This window comes from Mastigoproctus giganteus, chromosome 9, assembly GCF_048544385.1.
Source record: "Mastigoproctus giganteus isolate SK-2022 chromosome 9, ASM4854438v1, whole genome shotgun sequence".
Taxonomy (NCBI): domain Eukaryota; kingdom Metazoa; phylum Arthropoda; class Arachnida; order Uropygi; family Thelyphonidae; genus Mastigoproctus; species Mastigoproctus giganteus.
In genome coordinates this window covers 103,499,485-103,517,930 of record NC_143583.1, presented here as the reverse complement: position 1 = coordinate 103,517,930, position 18,446 = coordinate 103,499,485, and the positions used below count along the sequence as shown (strand labels likewise).

Here is an 18,446-nt window from a genome sequence, read left to right as displayed (position 1 = left end):
TAGTTATATCATCAAAACCTTCCCCTCCTAACGACGTAGCAAGTTCTACTATTGTACCGATTCTGTTTTCTGCCGGTTTCACCATATTTTCCGTACATTTTTCCACATGCATTTAACTTGGATGGTTTTACTTATTTCAGCGATAAAGCTATGATTCTGATACAGTCCACAATTGAGAAATGTTTCCATGCCTCCATTACTTCAATAGATTCAGAATCAATTTTTTTGCAAAATCCATTGTAACGATTTCTGATGTGATGAGTTTTAAAGGTGGATATAATACCTTGATCTAATGGCTGAATGAAAGAAGTTGTGTTAACTCAGTACAACTGTGGCAGTAGGAACATAACTTCAATGTTTGGATGACTTTGGATGGCTCAGTGTGCTATCCAATAGTAATAAAACTTTTAAATCTAGATTTTTCCACAAGTTCAACAAACACAAAGCTTGACATGGAGATTTTCCAACAAAATAAAATATAGGAATTTGTCAATAATTTTTTTTTTTTTTGACTAGCGAGTCAACAGTGGGATTCAAAAAGAGTGAAAATGTTGAAAAATTACATCCAACCTAATAGCAGGGTTTCCCCCACACAAAAATACCCTGTTTTGCGAGGTTTACCGAAATTCTCTAACTGTGTTAAAGCGAAACCGTGTTATATAAGTACCGTGTTGTGCAAAAATTGCTGCAATTTATCAATTGTGTTAGAGCAAAACTGTGTTGTAGAAGTACCATATTATATGGGGGGGTTGCCTGTATTGAACTCTTTTCCTGGAAACACAACCTATAGTGTAGTGCTTCTACATAAATATGTAGAAGCACTACTGACAGATCACTGGTATTTGCCAACCAAATACCCCAGCACTGTTTACCATGGAAGCAGAAAATCACAGACAGTAATCATTTCTGAAGGTAACAATCAGCAGAAACCATACAAGTCTCACCACCATCACAGTTTTAAGAAAGCCAAAGTGTTAGCAACTGTTTGCAAAGACTGCAGACAGTTACTCACTGTCCAACGAATGGCAGTCTTGGTTCTAGTCTGTTCTACAAGGACAATAACAGCAGGCTCATTGAATTTGATATGATACTCATATAAAGAAAACTAATGATGCCACTTACTTCCTACACTAATTAACAGCTTTTTTCATACATGTCTGACAACCAGATACAAGAATTGAGGCACCTCCGCAGCCAGGTGGGCAGGAGCAGCAGTGCATAACACACGTTTCTTGATTAGCCTGGGGTTCGAGCCCGTGACCACCAAATACGGAGGATGTGGAAAGGTCAGGGAATGACCACCGCATATCCCTGGAGCAATATGGCCTTAGTTGCTAATGCTCCTAAAAAAAAAAAAAAAAAAAAAAAAAATAACAACAAGAATTGAGTAGTGACAACCCTTGTCTGTGTCATTCGTTGCCTTTTACCTCAAAATAGTATATTGCTAGAATATCCAGGACATCTAGCATAAAGAGTATTTAGTATCCAGCAAGAAACATCAGCTCTTCCCTTATAAAATAAAGATACTTGTTCCCTGATCTCTTCAGGAATAGAGTAAACAGCACAATTTTGTACCAAGGCTTACTTAGGAACTGTGCAGCAAGCATAACAAGCAGACCAGTCACAAAATCAGTCTGACGAGTGCACATGTAGTGGATGCTTCTCGACAGTAGTATGATGGGAATTTTCTGAAGGGGGTAGCTAAAGCAGTATTCTAGAGAATCATTAAGATTCAATCACCATGTAGCAGTAAAAAAAATTCCATATTTTTTTGATAACAAGGGGGAAGGGACTGTAGCCCTTTTAGCTCCTACCCAGAACCATACCTGATCTTGAGGTATGATGAATATTCAAAATACATTTCCAGCACAAGAAAGCTTTCAGACAAATGCTGAGAAAAAGAATTTCACATTACACAAACTGCATTGCAATTCTATGGTTTAAAGAGCATTAATACTAGAATTCTCTGGTTTAAAGAGCATTAATACTAGAATTCTATGGTTTTAAGAGCATTCCAGCTTTCTTCACCATGCATCTTAGCTTACAAGGCCTTTCCATTGAAATTGAATTAATTACTGTTTTGTTGGTACATATTGATAGATTCAGAAAAATTGTCCTCCATGATGCCTGTCACAGAGGATTTTGTCACTCATTTTGAATCCCATTGGAGACTGGTGGAATTTCTGCAGGTCTCTTCATTTGGTGCTGTAGTTATTTGTTCTCAGGTGGAAGTAGTAGAGGGTGTTTTTTTTTTTTTTTTGTGAGTTATTCCAGATGTTAGGCAGCTTCAAAACATGCAGATTGGCCCATGAATACTTCTACAGCATCGCTAGCACAGTATGACCTTAGATGCCAATGTATGAACAACAATAGCAGCAGAAACATTATAGTGTACCCTAATTGGAAGCTGATTCTTTTATTTTTTGATCACTATCCATTTCAGAGGATGATATTTTAATTTTTTTATAGAATTCCCATTGATGCTGACAAAGCATAAAATGTTGTAGCCAAGGCACTGAAATCATTTGAAAACTCACAAATTATGAAATTGCTTTTTTTAAAAAAAAGCCTTCCTAGAAACTCCTTTTAAAGACTTTTTTTTTTTTCTCCTTTCTGTTCCATAGTATTCTATTTTACTGGTCTTGAACCTACTGTGCATTCTCTGTCATTCAGTAAAATGTACTTCATAAGAATGCTCAGTAGGGATCGACACACCTGGCAAGTGTGTGTGGGGGAGTACTGACAAGGTTCCCAAACTAGGAATTTAGTTATTATCTTAATATTCATGTGGTATAAGAGTAGCTGATTACTAAAAGTATAATTCTATACTACACAATTTATGCTAAGATTTTGATTCCACGAATTATTATTTTTAAACTAATTATAACCATCCTCTGTTGTAGCTTTTATACCAGAATGAAAACCCTGGTTTGACATATGAATACACCATTCCCAATGAAAATGCTACAAGAAAACCTGAATTCCATTGGGAATATACTGACTGGACAATTTGTTCAACTACTTGTGGTGGAGGTTAGTTTGAATTTAATTATCTTGATTTTACTCAATTCATTTTTTTTTTAAATTTCATATTCATAGTGCAGTTGCTCAAAATAATTTGAACACTAATTTTTTTGATAATTTAAAGAATTTTTTTTTATTTCAGTTAGTTTTTATATAGACAAATTATACAATGGAGCAATGCTTTTATAGCATCAGCCTTTGAAAAAACAAATTCCCTTCATAAACATAAACCATGTCTTCATTTCATTTCATTTATCTGCTTCACCTAATCACATTTTAGCCTAGCAGCATAGCACCTAGTCTGATGGATGCTTCAGAAAAAAATATCAATTGCACATTATTTGTTGGTTTAAAATTAGTGGCTGATGCTCTCTGCTTTCCAAGTAACACAGAAGCTTATTTGAGTTGCTTTTTTGAAGTGACTTGTTACTGTTTACTGGGAATCATACATGAAAATGGTCTGATAGACTGGTGCCAACATCTATGTCACTGTCTTTGCCTTACACTTTATGTTGCTATCTTTTGTGTAATGTAAACAAATATATTTCTCATTGGACAGTTGTTTTTTTTTTATGTAAACCCCAAACATGAGAGGTATTAGAACCTATAGTACTTGGTATCGTGCTTGGGTTGGAGGTTGAGAAGACGAAAGAAGGTATTTGTTGACGTTGGACTTGAACTTCTGTAGACTGTAATTTTTAGGAAATACGTATGAAGGAAGATTGTTCCAGAAAATGGCAGTTGAATGAATAAACGAGGAAGATGAAAAGTTGGTTCTGTGAGTTTGAAGTTGGACAGTAAATGGATGTTGGCTGGTGGTGGCACGTGTTCGGACTGTTTTGAAAGAGAGAGAGCGGGAATTATAGAAGCCAATTCAGAAGAACAGTGCCCATCGAAGTATCTGTAGAAGAGGCATGCAGCAGAAACAGTACGTCTATGAGAAAGCGAGTGGAGAGACTCTGTTAGAGATGAATCATTAATTAACCTAACTGCCCTCTTCTGAATGGAATCAAGAAGCCTGAGAGAGGTTTTGGGGGCACCACCCCAGATGTGGGAACAATATTCCATGGCAGGGCGGATTTGCGATTTATACAGAGTGAGCAGCTGTTTGGAAGAAAGGTAAAGGCGAGAGCGAAAGAGAAAACCAAGTTTTTTAGATGCAGAGGAAGCAATATTTCTAATGTGCTTGTGTCAAGAGAGATTAGAAGTCAGGGTAATCCCCAAAAGAGATATATCATTTTGCCTAGAAATCGGAGTGTCACTAAAGATAAGCATAGGAGCAGAAGAATCCTTTTTGCGAGATATAAGACAAGACTGACTTTTAGAAGGATTGAAATCAACTAAGTTGTGTTTGCCCCACTGGAGAATTACCTGAAGATCGGCATTTAAGGAATTGTTAGCAGATTTTCGAGAAGTTGAAGCTGATTGAGCAGGACAAGATTTCTCAAAATGGAAAGTGGAGTGCAATGTGCTATCATCGGCAAAACTATGGATAGGATTTCCAGTCAATGGAAGAAGGTCATTAATATACAAGAGGAAAAGAGTGGGGGGAAGAACTGAACTTTTGGGGGACACCGGCATTAGTGGAGAAGTTAGAAGACAGAGAGCCATCTACCATCACCCTCAGTGGGCGATCAGAGAGAAAACTGGATAATCAATTACTAAAAACAGTTGGCAAACCATAAGATGGAAGCTTGTTTAGAAGACCTTTATACCAAACACGATCGAAAGCCTTTGAGATGTCAGGAGCAACTACTTGTGTTTCACCGAACCTTTCCATTGAATTAGTCCATAAATGGGTAACATAAGCCAGAATATCACCAGTGGATCGACACTGACGGAATCCATACTGGCGATCGTTGATCAGACGGAAGGTTTCTAGGTAGTTTAAGAGTTGCCGGTTAATTGATTTCTCCATTACTTTAGAAAGAGTAGAAGTAATTGCAATGGGGCGATAATTGGATGGGAGGGATTTGTCACCCTTTTTAGGAACTGGCTGGATATGAGAAAATTTCCAAGCAGAAGGAAAAACACCTTTGGAATACGAAAGTGAAACAAGGCGGCAAAGAATAGGAGTAAGTTCAGGAGCACAGGTTTTGAGAACAAGTGGGGAAATACCATCGGGACCTGGAGCTTTCTTAGCATCAAGATTTGTCAAAATCCTTCTGACATCCTTTTGACGGAAGATCACAGGAGGCATTGAATGGAGCGTGTTGGGAATGGTGGGAGGTGTTTTACCAAGATCATTAATACATGAGTTGGAAGAAAAATGGGATGCTAGCAGGTCAGCTTTATCCTTGGCTGAAGTGACAACAGAACCATCTGTTTTGGACAGAGGTGGGAGCAGAGATGGGCAAAAGTTGTGGCCAATAGCTTTGGCAAGAGACCAGAATGCTCGGCTACCATTAGGGCAAGAAGCAAGTTTTCTACTCTTAGCCTGTTCAAACTCTAGTTTGGACTGATTAATAACTGCTTTACAATTGTTGTGAGCTTTGGTGTAGGCAGAAAATGAAACTGAAGAATTATAAACAAGCCAATTACGATATGCAACATTCTTCTCTTGAACAGCCTTAGCACATTTATTGGAAAACCAAGGTTTCCAATAAAGGATTCCATTCCTGCAAGAATAATTTCACTGACACGATCTGAGTAAATGTTGACATCAGAAGTTTTGAAACAGTAATCCGACCAAGGAAAAAAAGAAAAGAATTCTCGCAGGTCATCCCATTTTGCATTCTTATAATGCCAAACAACACGAGGTTGGGAATAGCCATGAGATAAATGTTCCATTGGAGACAATTACCAAGTTGTGATCTGAAGTGCCTAAAGGACCTCTCACTTTGACCATGTACTTAGAAGGGTTGTTTGTGAGAAAAAGATCAAGCGTATTGGCTGTATGATTAGGATTGTCCGGTATTCTTGTAGGTAAATGAACAGTCTGTGCAAGATCATTAGTAATTGCAAAAGCCTCAGCATCTCGACCAGCTGGGTCGGTGTGACTAGAAAACGGAAGCCAGCTGGACTTGTGAACATTAAAATCACCAAGGAAAATTACCTCACTGTTGGGAAAGTTGGACTGGAGGAAGTCAGAGAGCTCCAAGTGATTAGTGGAGTTGGGAGAACGGTAGAGACAACAGATGAATTTGACACTATGAGGTAGAGAGATTTTAAGCCAGAGAGGATCAAAGAGAGGAGATTCCAAATTGCCAAGTCTCTGACAGGGAATATCAGAATGGACATATGCACAAGTACCACCTTTGAAGCGAAAGGAATCGTACAGCGAATAATTTGGGCATTTGAGATGAGCAGTAGTTGAATCAACCAATAACTGAGATTCTGTCAGAAAAAGTACATGGGTTTGGCAGACTGCAAGTGGAAATGGACATCTTTGAGATTAGAATTGATACCACGTATATTTGTGAAATGAATTAGGAAGTGCTTGGGAGGTTTAGATCTTTTCACAGATAAGCTTGCTCTATTAGTTTGACAATTCATGGTGTATTCAATAGTAAGAAAAAGTGGGTGGGACATGCTGTATGAAGTAATGAAATTTTTGGATATGGCGTATACATGGTAAGAATATACCCAGATCCTTGACATAATTTGGCCTTGACAATGCTCCCCGCATACACACTACTCGGACTCCCTCCAGTCACTATCTGGCAGAGTAGAGGTAGCAAGATTATACACTAGCTGATCCGGAAGCCTCCTAGAGAGTTACCAATAGGTTCGGTCCAGTGTACTAACTAGCAGCTGGCCTGCGAACACCATTTTAGAGCTGTACCCTTGAAATGTAAGGAATATTGGATCTTGCCACGATGTTCATCATAACCTCAAAAGTCATCAATCATACTGCATGATGGAAGAGATAGGGAAGGGTTGACTGGAACTTAGCTCTAGAGACTAAACATGGTTTCCACCACTTCAAGCCTCCAATAAGCAAAGTGGTGGTATTGCACCGGTTGATGAGTCATCTACCACTTAGAACTATTGCGTTCTATAGTTGGCACTATTGCTATATAAATTATCTACTCTTTGTCATGTGTTTGATTATTGTTTAAATTAGTTCTTGTCTCAATTATTATTTATTAATTGCACTTGCATAATGCTGAAATTTTTGAACAATGCTGAAATTTTTGCACTCACACTTAACTGTTTTATAAATTCAAAATAGAAGTAAGTGACATAAAGATTCACATTTACATTTTACCTTTATAATTTTTTCTCTTTGTTTTAATTTTTAATAGAATTAATAAGTTCTGTTTTATTGAAACTAATTTTTCATTAAAAAAATAAAAAAAATTATACTTGATAAGTATTTCAATTCATTTTTTCCATTACAAGTATGGGCACCAGCAGGATATTTTGCAATGTGGTGCAAAAAAAAAAAAAAAAAACTTCACACACCACACTAGAATGTCGATTATCCAAACCACTGCCGTCCCCCAAAAATTACAGTATCTACTTTTAGTGCACTGGTTGTTATGCTGAAATATTACTCCTGCTGCTTAATGCGTTCGTTTTCGATTATTTATTCAAAGATATATGCAATATAGCATAGAAATAGTCTTAATTTGTCATTACTGGAGTTAAAAAATAAAATGTTGGCTTTAGCTACTGTGTGGATCCAGGACAGTCTTCCATGACCTTGATGCTTAATTGTCTGTTGTACTGTTGCCCATTATGAGCGCAGGAGTACAGTGTGGGGGCACAGTTAGCTTTCACTCAGTCTGCTGCAAGCCAATGCAGTGTGAGGTAATTGGAGGTGTTTTGTTTCTAATAACTCAATCTTCGTGGCTATTTCAAAGTGAAATTTTGCTTTATAATTTTAATACTGCTGCCAATTTGTATTAATAATGGCATCTACACGCAAAATAAACTGCAATGTTGTTGTCAATAGAAGACAAGATAACAATTATTAATAGACTGGAAAAGGGTGAAACCAGTGTATCTCTTGCTAAGATTTTTAACGTTAGTAAAGCAACCATATCTGACATAAAGAGCAGAAAAAAATGAAATTTTGAATTTTGCTTCAAAGTTAGACAATGAAGATGGCTCTAAAAAAAGGAAAACTATGAAAAATGCTAGTGATGAGAAATTAGAAGACTCTGTTTATTTATGGTTTCTACAAAAAAGCAGTCAAGGTGAACCTATTTCTGTACCTCTGTTATGTGAAAAAGTGTTACCATTGAATCAAAAGTTTAAAAACCCATCTGAATTTAAAGCCAGTACAGGATGACTAAAAAATTTCAAATCTCATCACATTATAAGGGAGCTTGAAATTTAAGGAGAAGCTTTATCAGGTGATGTACCGGAAGCAGAAGCTTTTAAAGAATCTTTTCTGAAAATGGTAGAGGAAGAAGGTGTTTCCAAGGATGAAGTTTACAATGCAGATGAAACTGGTCTTAACTGGAAGTCACTCCCTCGTAAATCGCTTGCATCACAACACGAAATGGCTGCTCCTGGTTTCAACGCTAACAAACAACATGTTACAGTTATGGTGTGTACAAATGCAAATGGATAGCATGTTTTACCATTGTTAGTGATTGGGAAATCCAAGATGCTTTAAAGGTGTAAAGTGCCTACCATAGCACAATACCTAGTTGTTTTTCATCTTAAAAGTTGGTGCAGACATTTCTCCTTTGTCTCAGTTTAAAATTTTTCAGCCAATCTGTGCTTGCCTTAAAATCTTCATTGCCTCTTAATTTTCGATTAAAATTCAATGCTTTTTCCCACAACACTGGGCCAGACACTGATTCACCTAATATAAAGTGCACTCTCTAAAGCGGCATTTTCAGTTTTCGAAATAGCCTTTTTCCTGCTGGATCCTCCTTCATTATCTGTAATTTACACAAATTCTGTTAGAGTATTGGAATTTTTCTTGATGTCATAAATTTTTGAAGTCATCAAATTAAACTCTTTGGAGAGATTGCCTAAATTTTCACCTTTTCTAATTCTCTTAATAATTCCCATTTTTTGTTGCAATGTTAAAACTACACGTTTTCTTTTCATTCACATTTTACTATAAAGAATTGAGAAAAATAATAAATCATAGTTTCGGGCCGATATTATTCTTACAGAATCTGGAGCTCAACTAATCTGAAATTCACTCATGGTTTCTGAGAAAACCCAATAGTCTCTGTGATATGTTTCTAAAGCACATTTCTGAAGGTCACATAGAATTCTAGAGGTCACAACCATAAAATAATAAAAACAATTTGCAGTTTAGGGGTGGTTTATTGGGCTTTTTGTTTGTACAATCTATTATAAACGGGTAGTAAACTCGATCTTTTGCTTATTATAATCAAAATTCAATTTGAAGCATGATTACTATAACCATTGCTTACTGTACTACCAGTTAATAAAACAAAGATCAGCCTTTCAAATTATTCCAGATAACTGATGTTCTGGATAACCGACGTTCTACTGTGTATATATATATATATATACACACACTGTGCTGCCACTTTATTAGGTACACCTATATAGTAGTGTGTTGAGCCTCCTTTTTAGCCTTCAAAACAGCCTGAATTTGTCTAGGCATGGATTGAACAAGATACTGAAAACATGCGGGAATGGAGTACCATGCAGACATGAGTGTGTCATGCAGTTCCTTGAGATTCGATTAGGGCTGCAGTGAACAGCCCTTTACAGCTCATCCCAAAGATGTTCAATAGGATTGAGATCTGGAGACTGAGCAGGCCACTGCAGCAAAGAAAAGTCATTGTCATGTTCCTGGAACCATTCCATAGTGATTCGGTCTTTGTGCACTGGTGCATTATTCTGCTGGAAGTAACCATCTGACTATGAGGATAAACTGTCAACATGAATGGATGCGCTTGGTCAGCAACAAAGTTTAGGTATGATGTGGCATTCAGACATGAATCTATAGGTATCAGTGGACCCAATGTGTGCCAAGAAAACATTCCCCACACATAACACTGCTCCTGCCACCTTGCACAATAGTCATGAGACATGACGGATCCATGGATTCATGTTGCTTTCACCAAATTCTGAGCCTTCCATCAACATGATGCACCAGGAACTTGGACTAGTCAGACCAAGCAACTGTTTTCCAATCCAACACCAGTGCTGGTGTTCCTCTGCCCACAGGAGGCGTGCTCTCTTGTTCTTCATTGATAACAAAGGTATGCAATGTGGCCATCGGCTGTTGTAGCCCATTCGCGACAAAGTGCGACTAGTGGTCCATTGTGATATTTTGTTCTGCACATCAAGGTTGTATTCTGACATGATATGCAACATTGTGGCCCATCTGTTTGCTTGCACAATTCTAGCCATCCTCTGACACTCTCTCATCAACAAGCGATTTTCTTCCACAGGAGTGCCATTGAGAGGATGTTTTGTGTTCGTTGCACCATTCTCGATACACCCTTGAAACTGTGGTGCGTGAAAAGTTCAGGAGAACTGCCACTTCAGAGATGCTTTGTCCAGCACGTCTTGCACCTACTACCATGTCATGTTCGAAGTCGGTTAGGTCACTCCTTTTCCCCATTCTTGCTACGGTTTGTACGCTTAACTGATACTAGAAAGGTTGTTCTGCTGCATTTATATCCACAACTGTGGTTATGTGACTTGCAACATTGTGGGACAAACCATTTGTGTGCACAGCAGGGGTGTACCAAATAAAGTGGCAGCACAGTGTGTATAGAGTGTATTGTGTGCATGTTGATAAGAATGGCGTGTAATTGATGAGTATATGTGTGTTTGTATACTTTTGGAAAACAGGAGGCCCCCCAACTTGAGACTGCACTTCAAGCAACCCCCAGGAAGCTCTTACTGCCTTTGCATATGCTGTGCTGATTCCTTTTCTCAGGTGGGATGCTGAGAAATATATAGCATGGGTTGCTGACACTGTTATAGCTGGTCTGACCAGTGTGGGCTGTCAAAAATTGACAAAAAAAACTGCCAAGGCAAAACAGTTCCCCCCATAGGGCATCCTACCACTATAACCTTTCCCCCTAAAATCCCACGCCTTTCCCTCCCCTCCCTCCAAATCTTATCTAGTGGACTCTACTTCCCTAAAAACAGCAACAACTTTTATCAGTTCCCCCTCCCCCCCAATGTAGGATGGGTTGCCTTCGCAGAAGTGCCTCTTATATTCCATATTCTTCTATTTCTTGGTGGAAAGCATTCCTAACATTCACCCTCCTCTTTGCCTTTCATCCCAAACTTTAACTGTCATTTCCAGTAAAAACTTCATTTTTTTTTTTTTTTTTTGAGGGCCTTCCCTGGCAAGCCCTCAGCGATGCTAGGGTTCTCCCTGCTTGAGACTCACAATCCTACTGTATCTGGCCTGCCTCCTTGTACAACTGGACTGGCAACATCGGGTTCTTGGTTTCCCAGGGCCTAGCAGCTAAGAGGCCAGGTGAACAATAGACCAACATAACCCATCACTACACTATGTAAACCACACAATAACTCACACTCTCTGGCCTTTACAGAGTTGTATCATGTCACAAAAGCTGAGTGTGGAAAGAGCCCTGGTGCTGCTTGACCAGGAGCGGGAGTGCAGTAGCACACGCTCCTTGAGTAGACCGGGGTTCAAGCCCCTGCCTGCTAAATACGGTCGATCTGCCAACCCGTACTGGACCAGCGTGGCAGATTATGGCCCATTAACCTCAACATGAATTGTTGAGAAGGCTTCCATCCTGCAGTAGGTTGATAATGGCTGCAGTTTTTTACACATACATCCCATATTCACTTCTTTCTGTACACATTCTTCTCCCCATATTCACTCCTGCATACATGTCTAAGTGACACCATGTCTCCAATATCTTCACAATTTCTGCATTTGATGACTTAATCAGTACTTCAAATTCATTAAATTTATTTGCTGTGCCCCTGGAATTAGTGTACATGCAAGTATACATGCATTCTCTTACTATTAATTACTCTAACACAGCCCATGTGTTTACTTGTTCTATGCTGAGCTTCCTGGAGGCTTCGAAATCTCCAACCCTTGCTTTCCAGGCTGCTGCATGTTCCAATATTAGAGTATTTAATGATCAGTGCCAAGCAGAGCTTCTTCATTATGGCTTGGATAGACTTCATGGTTGGTCAGAAAAGTGGCATCTGTATATTAATGAAGCAGAATGCAAGCAGAAGCATTGTACACTTGAGGAATAGCAATCCCAAAATAACTTACACATGTGCTGAACTAAAAACAGGAGAGGAAGAAAGGGATTTAAGAGTTATGATACTGTTGGATATGAACAGCATAGGCAGGAAGCAAAGAGGGTCCATGGTTTCCTGTCACTGATTTATTGAATATTTGCACATAAAGTTAGGGATCTCATAATTCATAGAACTTGGAATACTATGTTCAAATATGGAGACTGCACCTAAAAAAATGTTGTGTTTTTTTGAAAGGGTCTGATAATTTCCTTGTAACACACCTGGTGAGATTGGAAAAAGATCATCTATACAAAAAAATACTTCAAATATGTGGGTTGAGAGAGAGCCAGAGCCTTGACTGAGGTGTATAAGGAGAGAGGTGAAAATAAAATGAATGAGGTATAATTTTAACTGTTATAAATGAACCAGGTGTTGTAAATTCAAATTTCAGGATAAGAGGTTTAGACTGGATTACGTGAAGTTTTCTTATAGCAAACATTATGTTATTAATTACTGGAAAAAGTTGCCTCCATGGGTGGTTGAGGCTGAAGCTTTGGGAAATTCAATGGTCAGCTGGATAGATACCTGTGTGAGGAGGAGTCAACTAGGTAGTTTATTTTATTATTTATTTATTATTTCAAATTAATTAATTAATTATTTTATCATTATTTTTATTTATTATTATTTTTAAAATTAATTATTTTATTATCATTATTTTTATTTGTTATTATTAAAATCAATTAATTATTTTATCATTATTATTTTTAAAATTAATTAATTGTTTTATCATTAATTATTATGAATTTTTTTGGCTGATGCATCAAAAGCCTAGGGGCTTCCTTGCATCATATGACTAATAACTAATGCTAATAATTAGCTATTTAAATATTTACCTTTCTGTTTCCTTAGGTGTTCAAGTATCTCATCCTAGATGCCTTGAAAGAGAGGCAGGGCTAGTAGAAGACAGTTACTGTGATTCAGCTGAGAAGCCTGTAGATATCACAAGAATATGCAACAAACATCAGTGTCCTGCCAAGTAAGTGTGCTGATAATTTTTGAATTAGTTCATTTGGAAGCTGGCAAATAATTTTACTTTTTTTTATCTCTACTTACCTACATGTCTATTGTCATTCCAGCTTCTTGCTGGTTTGATAACGAAACCAGTCTTCTCCATTCAGCTCTATCTTTTTGCCATTCCTCCCTCTCCAGCTCCTCCCAGTTAATGCCTCTTCTCTCAATGTTGCTCTTTGCCTCTTCTTGCCATCTTCTTCTTGACCTTCCTCTTGGTCTTTTACTGTCCATTTTCATTTTTAACATCCTTTTTGGCAGTCTATTCCTCCATTCTCTTTACATGACAAGACTATCTCAGTCTGTTCCTCTCAATCTTCTCTTGTAATTGTTCTTCTCCCACAAATGGCCACATTTCTTACTGTACCTCCCCTGCGTCACTTTCCATCTTTTCCATCTCCTCACATCACTTGTCCTCCTACACACCTCCTCTGCCATCACAACAAAGACTTTAAATCCTTCCCATTTCTTCTCTAATCCTTGTACTTCATTCTCAGGCCAAGTTTCTCTATCTTTTCTCTGTACACTTTTCCTGTATGCTTGTTTTTCAGCCTCCATATCTTAATCTTCTTCTCTTGTCTTCTTTTATTTTTCTCCTTCATTGATGCTACAACCCCCTGTAAGCAGTCTATAATGACTGACCATCACTACTCCTGGTAGTACCTAATATTGTTCACTCTCAGCCATAGGTCACTACTAATTAATATATAGTCAGTTATTGACTTCTGCTTCCTCTATCCCATATAACCATGACTGTCCTGCTTCTGGAACCACCCATTCCTCACACATAGGTCCAACATTATTTTGCCTACTTCTTTTTTCATATCCTCTTCTATCTATGCCAAATTGTGCCTTAAAATCCCCCATAACAATTTGATATTCTTCCTTTAGATACTTCTCCATCTTTTCCTCAAACATAACCTTTTCCTTACTCTCATATCCTGTTTGTGGCACATACACCTGCAGAATGTTGATCTTTCTGTCCTACCATTATCTTGATCCTACTGTTTTGTTGTTTGTTTGGTTAACATCCACAACTCTCTCCCTCCATTCTGGCCTCACTACTATATCCACTTCATTTTTCCCTCTTTCTTCATTTCCTGACCAAAGCTTTTAATCCTTTCCTAGGTCCTTTTGTCCTTTGCCCCTTTACTTCACTTCTCAATTCCAACACATCTAGTCTTTTCTCCACTATTACATTTACTAACTCTTCTTGTTTAAAGCTACAGCATTCAGTGTTACAAGTACCATGTCCTTCTTCCATCTGCCACTGTTGTTAAATTTAGAATTCTGTCCAATTTTCCTGGCTTATTTGATTTTGAAAGCACTTAATTATCCTCTGTTGGCTTTCTAGGCTTGTCACAGCTTCACCAGAGCCCTATTAGCCAACTACTTTCAAGTCATCACAAGAGTACCCATGCAACTTCCCCTCATAGTTACTGTCATCCCGATGACATGGACATTGGGTTGGACTTTGGAAAACAAAGAGGAAGATTAAGATGTGTCAGCTGAGGATATAGAAAAAATGTATTTAGAAATGGAGGCCTGAGAATGAGAATGAAAGAGGTATCTTGTAGGAACCTTTTGTTTCTACAAGACTTTGTAAAGACTTGTAGGGACTTTTTGATTTATTTATAAAAAAAAAAATGCAGAATTTCCAGTTTTGGAGGAAATGCTCTGACATTCTTGCTGAAGGCTAATTGTATTTGTTTTTTAGGAGCATTAGCAACTAAGGCCATATTGCTCTAGGATATGCGGTGGTCATTTCCTGACCTTTCCACATCCTCCGTATTTGGTGGTGACGGGCTCGAACCCCGGTCTAATCAAGAAGCGTGTGCTACGCACTTCTGCTCCTTCCCACTTGGCCACGGAGGCCAGCTAATTGTGTCTGGGAGAGTCTAAATAAACACCACAAATTATAATTAACAAAACAAAATTTGATTTACATAACTTCAAGTTGTGACAAAAAAAATTAATTAATCAGTAAGATTTTCTGCCTTAAGGATTATCTGACTGATACGAATTTAGAACTTGTTCTACAGATAATTATGGAATTTCTCAGTTCATTTCACCTTGCTGTGTGAAGTTTTAAGAGATTATAATACATGAAAACACAATTAATGTTTTCATGTATTATATTCTTGCCACTCTCTGTCATAGTCAGATCAAAGATAAAAGATGTTTCTTTGATATATAGTCAAATACCAGTAGTGTCCCCATATATAGCACTACCTTCACTTAATGCTCATGAAAGTCTGTCAACAGAAATTTCCTATTATATTAACATTGAGGAAATATACTGCCCCTCCTGGTAGTTTCCATTTGCCAAAGACTTTGTTGGTTCAGATGTGCCTATAACCATTAAATAATGTCCAATAGAACATTATATTGCTATTAGAGTTTTGGGAAACAAATAGGATAATAAACCATGAAAGAGAATATTGCTCTCTTCGTGTAAGCATTCGAAGTGAGGTTAGATTTGAAATTTGAAATTGGTTTCCTATTAGTTTATAGATAACAATCTGTAGAATTTCAAAATCATATAGCTAGTATACCAAGGCAACAGTACTGTACTTTTAATGCTATCTCTTGTTCAATAAACTATGAAGTTTACTGAACAAGAGAGTTTCTAGTGATCAAGTGATTTCTCTGCAATTTTGTGATTTCTGTAAGGCAGTTTTTATAGTTATAGAGTGCTATATATTTCTAGAGTTTTAAACAAATTCTCTATTGTGTGTATGTGTGTATATATAATTAAAGTCCTTTTACACTACTACGAAAATTATCAAAATATAATGGAATGTAGTAAACAGTACTGGCACGACCTTATTAATCTTAAAGTCAAAAACAATTACGTGCTTATGGGAGACAGTATTTACGTGCAGAGTAGGGGGTTGCCATAGGGACTAGCAGTTCCTGCTCCATAGCCAACCTTTACCTGCATTATTTCGAAAACAATATCAAAGAAGAAATTATATTCTACAGATATATTGATGACGTCCTAGTTATCAATTTTGGCAGTATAGCCCAGGAAATTTATCCCACAGATTTAACCATAGAACACACTAACCCGGATAGCAACTTACAATCTTACTATTTCAACAGCGAAATCTCCATCACCAAAGACAATGTCTACACTCAGCACTATGATAAGAGAGACCATTTTAGCTTCCCAGCCATAAAGGTCATCAACTGGGAGAGCAATCTAGCTAAGCATATCCATGGCAACACTATTAGAAACCAAACAAACAGGTTAATACACATCTGCAGTAATCTAGATAACATTACGGAAGCAATTAAAAAACTTATAGATACTCTCATCAAGAATAATATACCTACCAACTACAGCAAACACCATATTAAAGCGGTCATACTTGCGAACCTCAACATACACCACCTTAACGCCAATCCCAATACACTTATTGAACATGCAATGAAACAGTTTAGAGCTATAAATGGCCCGTAGCCTACCATTACCAGGTTGTCTAAAAATCTGTACCCATTATCAAATTAAGGCTGTAAATATGTATATAGCTATCCCCCCCCTGGACATACACTGGACGTTATGCCTTAGAAAAGCTATACTGGCCTTATCCAGGAGATAGCACCCCCTATTAATTAACATACTTATTATATTTAATCATACTAGCACATATTATACTGGTAAAAACACATCATTTATATAGGTTCCATCTGACGTCAGAGGAAACCCCAGGAGCACAAACATAAACCCTTCCAAGACTTTCAAAACATTTGCATTGACACAGGATATATTGCCTACAGCAATTTCACCATCATGCCATAGTCTATGAAAGGCGCAGCTGTGCAGTATATTCTAATCAACAAATAAAACGACCAGAAGGCGGGAATTGACCCCTTTTCAGTCTGACCGCCACAGAACAAGACAGAAGTAAGAACCTTTCTCATTTATTCTGATACATACCTGTTGGGCTTTGTGTTGCCTACCCCAGTTTGCTGCTTCTGACACTAAACTTGCAAAAATTAAAATTTAAATATTTTACAAAAATTAAATTAAACATATTATCTATTCTCATTTAATTTCTATTAATTTTAATTTAATTATAATACTATCACTTAAAAATTAATAACTGGCAAAACTGGAAGGGGACAACATAAACGGGTAGGTAGGTATGAGACATTCCTTTAGTCTGGTTATCGTTCTGCTTAAAGCCCCCGATGAAGTAGCAGACCAGTGGCCAAGTGAGGGAATGTTATTTGCATTTTGCATTGTTTATTATCATTGTTATTGTTATTTTAATTGTACAGCATCATTTTGCATTTATTTTTAAGTTTATTTTGATTTTATTTCCATTTCATTAATATAACGTTATATAGCCCCCCCCCCCAAGCTAAAGCTAGTTTACCGTTACTAACTTGGTAGCTTGGTCCATATACACCTAATTCCCTACAGATAAATATTTATCTGTAGGGAATTAGGTGTATTTATACAATCTACTTCTACTTGGTCACTAGGTGGTTTTAACGTGGTTTGAAATTGCTCAACACTAGAAAACAAGTTTGCAGATGATACAGAGATTGTTAGGGTGGTTAATGACAGTCATCAGGGTGAGCTACTGCAAAAAGATCTAGAAAAATTAGGTCGATGTGCTGAGAAAAGGCAGTTGAAGTTTAACATTGACAAATGCAAGATACTATATGTGGGTAGCAGTAACCCCAGAATAACTTATGAACTGTGAGGTACTACACTCAGGATAGTGGAGAATGAAAAAGACCTGGGGGTAATTGTGCAGTCAGACATGAAATTCTCTGAGTAGTGCATACATGCTGCCAGAACAGCTGATGGAGTTTTGTCAATGATATACAGAAACTTTGCTATCAGGGAGAAGATGATTGGCCCTTTGTACAAGGCCATGGTTAGGCTGCATCTAGAATATTGGATACAGGTCTGGAGGCCTCACTTCAGGAAGAATGTAAATATGCTATAACAGGTGCAGAGAGGGGCAACTAGATTGATGAAGGGAAGAAAAGGGTGCTCTTACCTAGAAAGGCTTCAGTTTCAGCAAATTGCAGCATCTGGCAAAGGCACTTGTGGGGGTGATCTGATTGAGGTGTTTGAGGCTTTGAATGGATTGAGTAAACTGACTTGAGGAAGGATGGTTGCAGGATAGATGTGCGGAAGTTTGCCTTCAGCCAGTGGGTAGTTGACTATTGATAGTATTCCAAGTGCAATTATAACC

General features: G+C 37.7%; 1 protein-coding gene across 1 annotated transcript in view; it reads left to right on the top strand.

Moving 5' to 3' along the window:
* Positions 1-18,446, top strand: part of LOC150080606 (A disintegrin and metalloproteinase with thrombospondin motifs 6-like) — a 518,673-nt gene that overhangs the window by 389,489 nt on the left and 110,738 nt on the right. The window contains exons 17-18 of the mRNA XM_090381965.1: positions 2,904-3,033; positions 13,069-13,195. Of these exons, the coding sequence (XP_090238091.1) occupies positions 2,904-3,033; positions 13,069-13,195 (257 nt within the window). The remainder of the gene's footprint in view (positions 1-2,903; positions 3,034-13,068; positions 13,196-18,446) is intronic.